This window comes from Mirounga leonina, unplaced genomic scaffold, assembly GCF_011800145.1.
Source record: "Mirounga leonina isolate KUSES-001 unplaced genomic scaffold, KU_Mleo_1.0 Mir_94, whole genome shotgun sequence".
Lineage (NCBI taxonomy): Eukaryota > Metazoa > Chordata > Mammalia > Carnivora > Phocidae > Mirounga > Mirounga leonina.
This window is the reverse complement of record NW_023270855.1, coordinates 35,460,334-35,473,215: the sequence shown is the minus strand read 5'-3', so window position 1 is coordinate 35,473,215 and position 12,882 is coordinate 35,460,334. Positions and strand designations below refer to the sequence as shown.

General features: G+C 36.9%; 1 protein-coding gene across 1 annotated transcript in view; it reads right to left on the bottom strand.

The window, feature by feature from the left end:
* The window catches only part of LOC118005512 (ERC protein 2-like), a 137,580-nt gene that overhangs the window by 112,126 nt on the left and 12,572 nt on the right, over nucleotides 1–12,882 (bottom strand). Inside the window, exons 3-5 of the mRNA XM_034997433.1 lie at nucleotides 8,644–8,784; nucleotides 5,375–5,515; nucleotides 1,363–1,398 (exon numbers count right to left, since the gene is read on the bottom strand). Coding sequence (XP_034853324.1) covers nucleotides 1,363–1,398; nucleotides 5,375–5,515; nucleotides 8,644–8,784 — 318 coding nt within the window. The remainder of the gene's footprint in view (nucleotides 1–1,362; nucleotides 1,399–5,374; nucleotides 5,516–8,643; nucleotides 8,785–12,882) is intronic.

Below are 12,882 nucleotides of genomic sequence, written 5' to 3'. Positions count from 1 at the left end.
TCCAATCTTGTCTTTCTTCACCTACCCATTGTGTAGAGCCTGCTTCTTAACACTCCCATTCAAGGGGGCGCCTGGGTGGCTCAGTGGGTTAAGCATTTGACTCTTGATTTCAGCTCAGGTCATGATCTTGGGGTTGTGAGATCAGGACCTTTGTCCAGCTCATGTGCTAGCTGTGGAGCCCACTTAGGATTCTCTCTCTCCCTCTGCCTTCCCACCCCAAAAAAACCCTAAATAATAATAAATAACACTCCCAATCAAATGTTAAGGGATAGGAAATTTGAATTATTTTTCCTGCTCTGCTAAAAATCATATTTGGGGAAAGAGGTTAAATAAAGATGTACCAACGGAAATTGAGAAATTGTTTGCAAAAATAAAACTTGTTTTAAAGAATGGAGGGCGGAGGTTGAATCTAATTAAATACACCCAAGCATCTTGTGTATCATGCTGTATGTATGTATTCTGGAATAGCAGCTTAACAAAAAGTTTTGGGCTGAATTGTTTCCTTTATCTATGCTATTCCATTTTGCCATGATGGGAATTCATAAATAGGAGGTAATTAGAATGCATGATAGCACAGATCACATCTGCCAAATGATAAATTCTGGTCACCTTTAGGTAATATTTCACCCAGTTAAGCCAGTTGAGTTGACAAAACAAAAAGGTCTTTCTTCTTTAATAACTTAAAGAAACAAATAAACTGCTTCATATAAATGTACACCTGTCATGAGGATAAAAAAATCAGTGGTGGCATCTGGGCCAGCCGTTTTACATATATTTTTACTAGTTACCTGTTTTGTGTACCATTAAGCTATAATCAGAATTGTTACTATCTGTTATTAGGAGGCTATATTTTAGTTCGTCCTCAACCAAATGACATGTTTTTAACTTTTACAAAACCCACAATAATGTTAGGCATTTACCAATCTCAGAGAGCATAGCCCTATTTTTAAATCTAACCTTATTTTAACTTCTATCATTTGAATGTAATTTACATCGACTTGCTTGCTATTTTACAAATGCTATCCCTTTTCATATAGGTAACTCTGAGTTAGAAGGAACTAAGAAAGAGTTCCATGAGCCTAGATACGCAGCTGACCTCCGCTTCTCTATAGCCTTAAAGTTGAAGTTAAGACGGAGGTAATATCAGAGCTGGCAATGTTTTCTTAAGTTCTTAATTTTTAAATTTCACATTCAAAAGAAATGGCAGTGGCCTTTGCACAGGTCATTTCTTTTGACAGAACGGAAATGGGAAGAGACTCATATATATTTTTGAAACCTCCCCAGTATGGCACACTGTGACATGTGATCAATGGATCCTCATGCTTTGATATGTTACAGCGGGAACTTTCAGAAATGACTTACTGGATTGTACATCTGATTGAACAACTGCTCAGCTTGCTACATTGCAAAGTTGGGGAGGCATTGAAGCACAGACAGGGAAAGAAGGAAAGATCCAGAAAAACAGCATTAGCTCAACAAATCCAGTGCATTTGCACAGACGAACTGGTTGTTCAAAAAGAAGAAATTTCAGTTTCTAAACATTCCACAGTGAAAGTGAGAGGCTCTAGGGAAATAGAAATGTTGACTTTGGCTCCTAAAAAAGAATAGCTGGAATAAGAAATTTAAGGTTTGTGTTACTTTCCCTTTCTCAAGTTAAATAACCCATGAAATAAAGAAAGCTGTCCACTTTTGATAATACATGAAGTGCTGGCCTCTAGCAATGAATCAGAAGAAGTACTTTTGGCCAAGCCTGCAATTTATTACCTGAACTTCAAAGATGGTAATAATAAAAGATTAATTAAATCTTATCATTGAATTTATAGCTCTTCTTTTATATTAACACAAGCCTGAAGTTTCTATTCAGTCTAATTTTAGGAAAATATAGATCAGCAAACAGCAGGTTAGCAATAGCAAAATATCAGTAAGCAAAACATTACAGAATTAACAGTAAATGGGAGAAGAAAAAAATTAAGTCATCAGGAAGAATAAAGGGAACCAAAATACAGTATTATCCATTGCCCATTACCAGCTTCTACTGTTAGTTCATAATTAATAAAAATGTAATTTTTAGTGACTATCCTATAATGTTCCAAGTGCATCAGAATTTTTAAAGCTCTCCAGTCTATTTTGTGTAGAAGATTTAAATTTTTGTGGATTTAAATGTACTGAGTATTATCTTAAATATCACTCTCGGGTTCTATTTCTTTGGGGCTCAACGTCAAGTTATAGAAAGTGAAATACTGTAGGAACTTTCACTTTGCTTGAAGCTAAGACATGTTCCTTTAAAGAGCCTGAATTTTTCATTTGTTCAACTTTGATGAAGTAAATGATAATTTTACCATGCTTAAAAAAAAACCCACTCTCCTCAAAGATGGTATTAATTGGAAAACTACCAAATCATAACATTTTGATTTGTTGCTTCTCAACTGATTTCTAGTTAGATAAGGTAAAATTATTTCGACATATTGAATACCACATACAAAATTATCCACATATCACTAATGAGGTTCTTCTCAACCCATGGGTGTCTACTTAAGATTAATGAATGCAGTTAATTTGTAAAGCACACTCATAACTCGTTGTTGTGCATTGTGCTTACTATCATTTTATCAACCTCATTAATAACAGGAAAACTTTCCTCACACATGAATATTTGATGGCATTGTTTTTAAGATGTGGGATGCAATGTATAAGGAACAGTTCCTTTTCTGCCTATAACCATTTTTCATCATGAAGTATTTGGAGACTTAAATTAACAGTGCAATAAAGGGTTAAAAGTAACTAGGCATGTGAATGTTCTCTACAAACTTTTATGTAAAAACTCACCTTACCGATGTCAAGAATTGTTCATAAGACAAAAATAAATTTAAATCACAATTTGGATCCCATTGTCACTGGCAAACAAGGTTTCTGTTCAGCTAAACACATCTAGGATGTGTATATTTTATGGTAAAAATACACGGACGCTCACAAATCTTGAGCAAAATTCCATTGGGAATTCATGGTTTATTTATGACATAATAAAACTATTATGTTTCCAGCTTTCATTTAGTAACCCTTAATATTTTATTCACAAGTCACATACCCTTTTATTTAAAAGGGGGCCCAGACACTCCTAAGCTTTTATAGCTGCTTATTTTTCCATGAGTAAATGATGTGTTTATATGTATATTCACATACTGTTGGCTTATATTTTCAAATATTTCATGTAGATCTCAATTCTTTTTAAGGTGATGGGTACTTGAGGTTTTTACGGAACTATTTATTACCAGAAATTAAAGACTACTAGAAAAAAATATTTTAAACTTTTGAATTTAGTCGATGCTAGAGAACCAAAAATAACAAAATAGCATCTGCAGGTTAGGTATGAAAATATTTAAATTATAATTACCTTATTTAATTTCACTGTACTATGCATTTAGGAGATAGTATAAGCAAACATTATTTATATACTTAGAAATAAGTTATCTTTTCATAAATTAAATAGGTCCTTACAGCAAGACAACCATATTTGTTACTTTAATCCTGGTGATGTGGCAGAATGTTAAAACATTGTCAAGAATAATGCTAAAATGTTTACAGGATTTGCTCTGTGAATTTCAGCACAGAATGTCTACCTGAGAGTTTAAGGAAACCACATGCTCTGAGTGATTCTTTGGGCAAATCAGAGCTACGTTGAAAGAAGCTAAATTGAAATGCATAGACATTCAGTTATTAAACTAGTCAAGTTATATACATGGAAACTGTGTCAATATGGGAAACTCCTCCTTTTAATTACTAGAGGGTTTCAAATGCCATAGGTGACTTACACTAAAAGGGAGCATGTCGAGTATGTATCTGCAGAAATAATAGATGTTCTGTCCTCAGCTCCACCATGGCTATGCAGAGTTGATGAAGGTATCTTTCATGGGCAGGTCGATTTGAGGTCCTTCTTCAGGACTCAGCACAATGCAATTGATGTAAGCTAATGCAAAGTGAGTCAATGAAGTTCTTACACAGTTATCTTAGAGTTGCCTTGTGATCACAAAACTGCTCATTAAATTAAAAGTACCTTTCCTAAGTTCATTTCTTGATATGTATAACATATTACAGAACACATTCATATATGTATCAAGAATGTATTATCATACACCCAATACATAAATAGCCAAGTCAATTGCCACTTAAGCACCCTCAAATGGGCCATTTAAGTTCTTCTATTTATTGTTCGAGATTTCTGCTTAACTAGATATCGCTGGAAAAAAGTGAGACGCTGAGTGGATTGGAAAGTAGATTCTACAATACAGAGATTTTCTTGCTGGTTTGCTGTAGAGGGATTTGATCTCTATCTTTTTCAGTAAGGAGACTTTACTAGTGTGAAATTTCTCAGGATAGTTTCCTAGAATTCCATGAACAGAGTATAATCACATTTCAGTTATATATTGCCTCATACAAAATAGTATATTCAATTTTTAAATATTCAGAGAAATTTCTCCACAGATATATGATGCTTTAACATCCCTATCATCCACATCATATATTTTCATAACTTTAGCAAATAAATCCCCATTCCAGTGTGCTATAAATTATACATAGTCAAATTTTATTATATGCTTTGCTTGATTATTTAGATTCTTATCACCTCTCTTGAATTAAGTTTATAAGTTGTCAAAGGGAAACAAAATGCTTAAACTCATAAAGTTATGAGTTTTATGTGAACAATGAGTGCAGACATACCAAACAACACAGGGAAAAAGTCAAAGGAATGATGCATGACTGGAAATATGCTCCACAAAAATGTCCAGTTCAGAGAAAACATGTTAATGCTGCAATATAAAGATCCTGTTTTCTTTTCCAAAGCCTTCTACATTCAACAAGCTTTCTAAGATATGAAAGTCATTTTTGGTTAAGTACCAATAGTCATCCCACAGATATTCTAGGGACTTTGACTATTTGGATGGACTCCTAGAAATTTAATATTGTCAGGTAAACCTTTACAAAGTTCCCCATACAAAAACTGACCTACTTCTGAAGGTAGTATAAGTTTATCAACATAAAAGGGGGCCCCCAGATTCTTTGATTTGTTATAAACATTTTCACTTATTTTTTTATAGTTGAGATTTACCCAGGGAGCAGCAGCTTATTTTTTTAAATATTTTTTTACTTCCACTACAATTTTCATCTATTTTTCAAGTTTTGTTTCAGACAGGAAACCTAAGATATTTTTTCAGGTTCACTGGCCAATTTGATGCAGACTTCATAAGTTAAGAGTGTCTAATTTTCTTATCAGCAGACAGCAAAAGATAAAGCATTTGTTTCTTTGCAAAATATCTCTTCCTTTTCCATTTTATAAATTCATTGTAAAATGAGAATTTTTTTCTTGGACTTCACTTACCTTTTTTAACTGTGCTTCCAATTTGCTACATTCTTCTTTCTTTTGTTCAATGGCTATTTCTAGAGATTTTAATTTGGAGTCCCTTTTCAGTCCTGCTGAGGCTAATGAAGATGCATGTTCCTTGAGGTCAATTAAACTAGACTGAAAGGAAAGAACACTAGTAAGTAAAACACTGCAATTTCTACTAGTCTTCAATTTGAATAAATTGATTCTCTGCATAGTAATAAAGTGTGCATTAGACAGAAAGGGTAAATATAGTCTTACTAAGGTAACAATAGCCGGCTCTGGCCAGGAAATTAAAATTGGCCAGCTTACAGAACTGAGCAGGATCTAATTGCAGTAGAATCAAATGTGACCAAATGGTGTGGTCAGTAAATATATGTTTCACGTCTCAAAGTCATGCTAATGATGTAAGTCCCAAGGTGGTCTTTACATGTCATGGCAAAACAGACACGCTGAACCTTCCATTTACATTTATTGCTGTCAAGTCGTGCAGACTCTAAGACAAATAGAAAGAAAATACTAACTTTAATGCTTCCCCCCCCCCAAAAGGCAAATCAAATATAAAAGAAGCATCCTGTTTTTATCAAATTCTATTTCTTTAACAGAAAAATAACCAATGTTTTTAAAATTACCTTCTATAGAATCAAAGATAAAATTATTTTAAAATTTAGAGTAGATTTTACATCCCAGTCCTTTGTAAATCCAAATTCAACAGATATAATGAATCTCCCCAACTCAGACATGGGTTGCCTAAATTGTTCCACTCATCAATCATAACCAGAAATCAAGAGCTTCCCTGGACAGTCTGAATTTCAAAAAGCAAGAAGTAAATATGTGCATATATCATGGAACATAACTTTGCTTAGCTAGGAAGGCAATGTCTATTACCAAACATGAAATTATTAGCAGCATCTAACAATGTAACTAAAATATTGAGGTATTACCCAAAATCAGATTTTGTGAGTTTCCTTTATATCCATTTGCAGCACCTAAAAAGACACTAAGCACACAGTGGCCCCTCAGTAAATGATTTTACCTAATATTTTGTGTCTGGGCTACTTCCTGGGCTCTGGAATAACCTTGTTGATGAAGATAACACCATCATCACTCAGAAAACTACCCAGCTCCTAACAACCCTCTGAAGGACAAGCAGCCACTTTCATTTTTCAGGTCAAGAAACTGAGGCTCACATGAATGTCTTCTCCAAGGTTCCTGACCCATTAAAGGAAGACACAGGTCTCAAACCCAGAACTCTGACTCCAATTTCAATGTTCTTTATCATACCACTCCCACAGAAATAATAAAGGACCTTGAAATGGCATTTTGTCATGACGAAGGTGATTATCACCCCAACTAAATTATAAGCTGACAACAATTATGTGTTGTTTTTCTTTACACATTTTAAATTGTCAGGTCTGATAGCTTTATGCGTCAATGTGGCTAGGCTATAGTCCCCAGTTATTCAATCAAACATTAATCTAGGTGTTGCAATGGAGGTATTTTGTAGCTTTGACTAACACCTATCATCAGTTGATTTTAAGTAAAGGATATTATTCTCCAAATCTGGGTGGGCCTGATCCTATCAGTTGAAAGGCCTTAAGAGCAGGACTGAGATTTCCCTGAAAAGGAAGAAATCAACCTATGGACTGCTGTGCCAGTTCCTGACTGGAGTGTTTCCAGCCTGCCCTTCCTGATGGCCTACCCTATGAATTTCAGACTTGCCTAGCCACTGCCCATAACTATGTAAGCCAATTCCTTGCAATAAATTTCTTAATACAGTTCTATTTTTCTGGTAGAACATTGACTGACACACCCATACCAGTGGCAGGCACATTACTATACGGGAACAATAAATGTTTGCTGAAATGCCTGTCTGAAATCATACAATGTAGGCATTGTTTACAAAATTATTTTCATATAAAGCTATGCTCCACAATGTCATCAAGATCTCTTTTCAATTATAAGTGTATATATATATATATATATATATATATATATATATATATATATAAATTTTAAGGTGCAAATCCATGAATAACACTTGCAAACAGTTATTCAAATTGCAAATGAGGTCAAAGCATCCATGCCTTCTGTCACATACCAACTACAGTAATTACAGATGCCCCAAATCAGATTTAGCAGTGAAACAGTAGGAAGAGAATTTACATTCTTTATTTTCATATCAAAGAAATAATCTCCTCTGTAAAACAAAACAAAACAAAACAAAAATACTAGTGTGCTTACATATTAGGGAATATGCATTTTGTTTCTGTAACTCATCAATTCTCTCATTCTTGCATTCCTCGTTTAGACAGTACTTTAATTTGTATAGAATTAACAAAACCCAAGGGCAGAGGTAATAATCTGGGGCTGAAAAATCGACAACTATGCAGTGATATAGCCCAGTAGGAGGAAAGAATCTGTAACAGCCCTAAAGGAGTTGGGTGTTTCCTGTGGACAAAAATAAGTATGAACGGGCCAGTTGTGGACAACGGCACACATCTCAGAGTTTTGGAGCCTGAACAAAATAACATGTCATGTTGCTTTTCAAACTTCTCCAACAATGTATTCCTAAGCAAACTAAAGGAGTTATAGGTATCCCTCAGAGTGTGGGGAGTATAGCCCAACCCATTCTCTCCATAACCCCCAGGCAAAAAATTTCTTTAAAGTATATTGTTTTACTTAAAAAATGCAGGTAGGATTTGTATTCTGCATCCATGATTTGTCTAGCATGAAAATACTGTTTTAAATTATTTACCATAATGTAAAATCAATATTCCAGAAGAAGAGCCACATTTAACCTATACTTTGTGTAAAGCATGGTACCATATCCCCTAACCTGGAATTATTCCATGATCCAGTTGAGCAACACAAATGAATGTAAAGAAACCAACAAAAGGACTGGCATATAACAGGCCCTCAATTAGGGGAGATGTTATTATTACTATTGATATTGTTGTTATACCAAGCAAAAGATCATGGGACATTTAAAAAATACAGAATCCTCTAAGCCACAAAAATGTGGTAAGACATCTAGAAAACTTTCAAGGAGCTACATTGTATGCAGTTAGAGTAGAGACGAGGGCATAGGGCAACCTGATGAAGGGAGTTACAGTAAACATTTTCCTTTGAACTCAGACAGGTTGCCAAAGAAAGGTAACTATGTCCCCAAAGCCTTCACACAGCCCCTCAAACTCACTCTCTAGTATCTTGAGGCTCCTATGAATAGGACTATCAGCATGGTTCATTTGTTTTTTCAGACTCACCTCTTTTTCAGTCAGTTCAGCTTGTAAAGCATTGACCTTCTCTTTCAGATCTTTGTTCTCTTTTCGGAAAGATTCTATCTCTTCTAGTCTTTCCCGATCATCTCTTTCCCGCTGTTCTTTCAAACGCTCAATTATTCTCTCCTGTGAGGCAATTATCAAAAAAGAAGTGAGAAACCAAGTGGAGGAGCAAGAAGACGGAGGAGTAGGGGACCTAAATTTCGTCTGGTCCCAGGAATTCAGCTAGATAGGGATCAAACCATTCTGAACACCTACGAACTCAACAGGAGATCGAAGAAAAGAATAGCAGCAATTCTCTGAACAGAAAAGCGACCACTTTCTGGAAGGTAGGACGTGTGGAGAAATGAATCCGAGGCGATATTCGGGAGGATAGACGGCGGGGGAGGGGGCCTCCGTCAGCCACTACTGACAAGTGATAGAGGAGCACAGCACAAAATCGGAACTTTTAAAAGTCGGCTCTGCCAAGGGACGTCACTCCAGTGGCTAAGCAGGGTGTGGAACCCTCGTGGGACAGTGTGGTCTCAGGACCCTCAGGGTCACAGGAAGACCAGGGGTGCCTGAGTGTGGCAGAGCTCCCAGGTATCAGAGCAGAGAAGCCAGCTGCAGAGACGGAGCCGAGGAGTGGGCTCTCAGCTTGGGGTTGCCATAAACCGTGATCCGCGGCACAGTGGGACCACTACTCTTCCAGCAGGGACCCAACAAGCGGCAGATCCGAGGAGACTTCCCTTCCTCCCTCAGGAGGAGCGGCACAGGAACACACCGCAGGGATCTGCTGGGTTTGGAGACTCCACACGGGGTCAGGTGCCAGAGATAGAAATGCTCGGTCACAGGCCGGGTGAGTGCTGAGTGCAGCCGGAGACTGGGGAGACAGGAGTGACTGACGGCTTTTCTCTGGGGGCTCAATGAGCACTGGGGCCCCGAGTTCTCGGCTCCTCTGGAGTGGAGATTGGGAGGCTGCCATTTTCACTCTCGTCCTCCAAAGCTGTACCGAAAACTTGCAGGGAACAAAAGCTCCTGAGAGCAAACCCGAGCACATTACTTAGCCAGGCCCCCTACAAGGGCGGGTCTCCACCTCCAGCAAAGACATTTGAGACTCACTGTGATAGGCCCCTCCCCCAGAAGATCACAGCAAGCACAGACAGCCAAGACCAAGTTTACCGATCAATGAGAATGGCAAACTCCAGCACTAGGGGAATACAGCACATAGAATTCATGGCTTTTTTCCCCCTGATTCTTTAGTCTTTCAAAGTTAATTTTTTTAATTTTCTTTTTTTTTCTTTTTCTTTAAGATTTTATTTATTTATTTGACAGAGAAAGACAGTGAGAGAGGGAACACAAGCAGGGGGAGTGGGAGAGGGATAAGCAGGCTTCCCTCTGAGCATGGAGCCTGATGTGGGGCTCAATCCCAGGACCCTGGGATCATGACCTGAAGCAAAGGCAGATGCTTAATGACTGAGCCACCCAGGCGCCCCTCTTTTTTTGAATTTTTCTTTTTCCCTTTTTCAAACAACATCTTATCAATCCCTTTTTTTAAAAATCTTTTTTATTTTTCATTTTTTAGAGTCATATTCTATATCTTCATAGTAGTTAACCTTATTTTTGGCATATATATAAGTTGTTCTCTCTTTAAAATTTTGGGATACAGTTTCTTCTAACAGACCAAAATATGCCCTAAATCTCTACTGTATGGCTTTGTTCTACTCTCGGGCCTGATCACATTCTCTCCCTTTTTTTTTTTTTTTTTTAATTTCTCTTTCATTTTTCAACCACCTTCTTATCTTATCAATTCCTTTTATAAAACCTTTTAAAATTTTCATCTTTATAGTCATAGTCCATCCCTTCATCGTATTGACCCTTATTTTTGTACATTATAAGCTTTTCTTTCTTTAAAATTTTAGGAGGCAGTTTCTTCTAACAGACCAAAATACACCCAAAACCTACTGTGTGTCACTGATCTATTCACCAGCCTGATCATATTTGATCGTATTCTTTTTTTTTAATCTTTTTCTTTTTCTTCTTTTTTCTTTCTTTCCCATCCCCCCCCACCCCCCGCCCCGGTTTCAGCTCTCTTCTGATTTCTTTGCTGTATATTTCTCTGGGGACGTTGTTACCCTATTAGCATTTTGTTCTCTCATTCATCTGTTCTCCTCTGGACAAAATGACAAGACAGAAAAACTCACCTAAAAAAAAAAAAAAAAAAGAACAAGAGGCAGTACTGACTGCCAGGGACATAATCAATATGGACATAAGTAAGATGTCAGAACTAGAGTTCAGAATGACGATTTTAAAGATACTAGCTGGGACTGAAAAAAGCATGGAAGTTATTAGAGAAACCGTTTCTGGAGAAATAAAAGAACTAAAATCTGACCAAGTCGAAATCAAAAAGGCTATTAATGAGGTGCAATAAAAAATGGAGGCTCTAACTGCTAGGATAAATGAGGCAGAAGAGAGAATCAGTGATATAGAAGACCAAATGATGGAAAATAAAGAAGCTGAGAAAAAGAGAGATAAACAACTACTGGATCATGAGGGCAGCATTCAAGAGATAAGCGATAACATAAGACGAAACAACATTAGAATAATTGGGATCCCAGAGGAAGAAGAAAGAGAGAGAGGGGCAGAAGGTATATTGGAGCAAATTATAGCAGAGAACTTCCCTAATTTGGGGAAGGAAACAGGCATCAAAATCCAGGAGGCACAGAGAACACCCCTGAAAATCAATAAAAATAGGTCAACACCCCGACATCTAATAGTAAAACTTACAAGTCTCAGAGACAAAGAGAAAATCCTGAAAGCAGCTCGGGACAAGAGGTCTGTAACCTACAATGGTAGAAACATTAGATTGGCAACAGACCTATCCAAAGGGACCTGGCAGGCCAGAAAGGACTGGCATGATATATTCAGATCACTAAACAAGAAAAATATTCAGCCAAGAATCCAGCTAGGCTGTCATTGAAAATAGAAGGAGAGATAAAAAGCTTCCAGGACAAACAAAAACTAAAGGGATTTGCAAACACAAAACCAGCCCTACAAGAAATCTTGAAAGGGGTCCTCTAAACAAAGAGAGAGCCTGAAAGCAACATAGATCAGAAAGGAACACAGACAATATACAGGAACAGTCACCTTACAGGCAATACAATGGCACTAAATTCCTATCTTTCAATAGTTACCCTGATGTAAATGGGCTAAATGCCCCAATCAAAAGACACAGGGTATCAGGTTGGATAAAAAAGCAAGACCCATCAATATGCTGCCTGCAAGAGACTCTTTTTAAACCCAAAGACACCTCCAGATTGAAAGTGAGGGGGTGGAAAACCATTTACCATGCCAATGGACACCAAAAGAAAGTTAGGGTGGCAATCCTTTTATCAGACAAATTAGATTTTAAACCAGACTATAATAAGAGATGAAGAAGGACACTATATCCTACTTAAAGGGTCTATCCAAAAAGAAGATCTAACAACTGTAAATATCTATGCTCCTAACATGGGGGCAGCCAATTATATAAGCCAATTAATAACAAAAGCAAAGAAACACATCAACAACAATACAATAATAGTGGGGGACGTTAACACCCCCCTCACTGAAATGGACAGATCAGCTAAGCAAACGATCAACAAGGAAATAAAGACTTTAAAGGACACACTGGACAAAATGGACTTCACAGATATATTCAGAACATTCCATCCCAAAGCAACAGAATACACATTTTTTCCTAGTGCCCATGGAACATTCTCCAGAATAGATCACATCCTAGGTTATAAATCAGGTCTCAACCAGTACCAAAAGACTGGGATCATTTCCTGAGTATTTTGGGACCACAATGCTTTGAAACTAGAACTAAGACACAAAAAGAAGTCAGAAAGAACTCAAATACATGGAGGTTACAGAGCATCCTACTAAAGAATGAATGGGTCAACCAGGAAATTAAAGAAGAATTTAAAAAATTCATGGAAACAAATGAAAATGAAAACACAACTTCAAAATCTTTGGGATGCAGCAAAGGCAGTCCTAAGAGGAAAGTATATAGCAATACAAGCCTTTCTCAAGAAACAAGAAAGCTCTCAAATACACAACCTAACCCCACACCTAAAGGAGCTGGAGAAAGAACAGCAAATAAAACCTAAACCCAGCAGGAGAAGAGAAATAATAAAGATCAGAGCAGAAATCAATGAAATAGAAACCAAAAGAACAGTAGAACAGATCAATGAAACTAGGAAC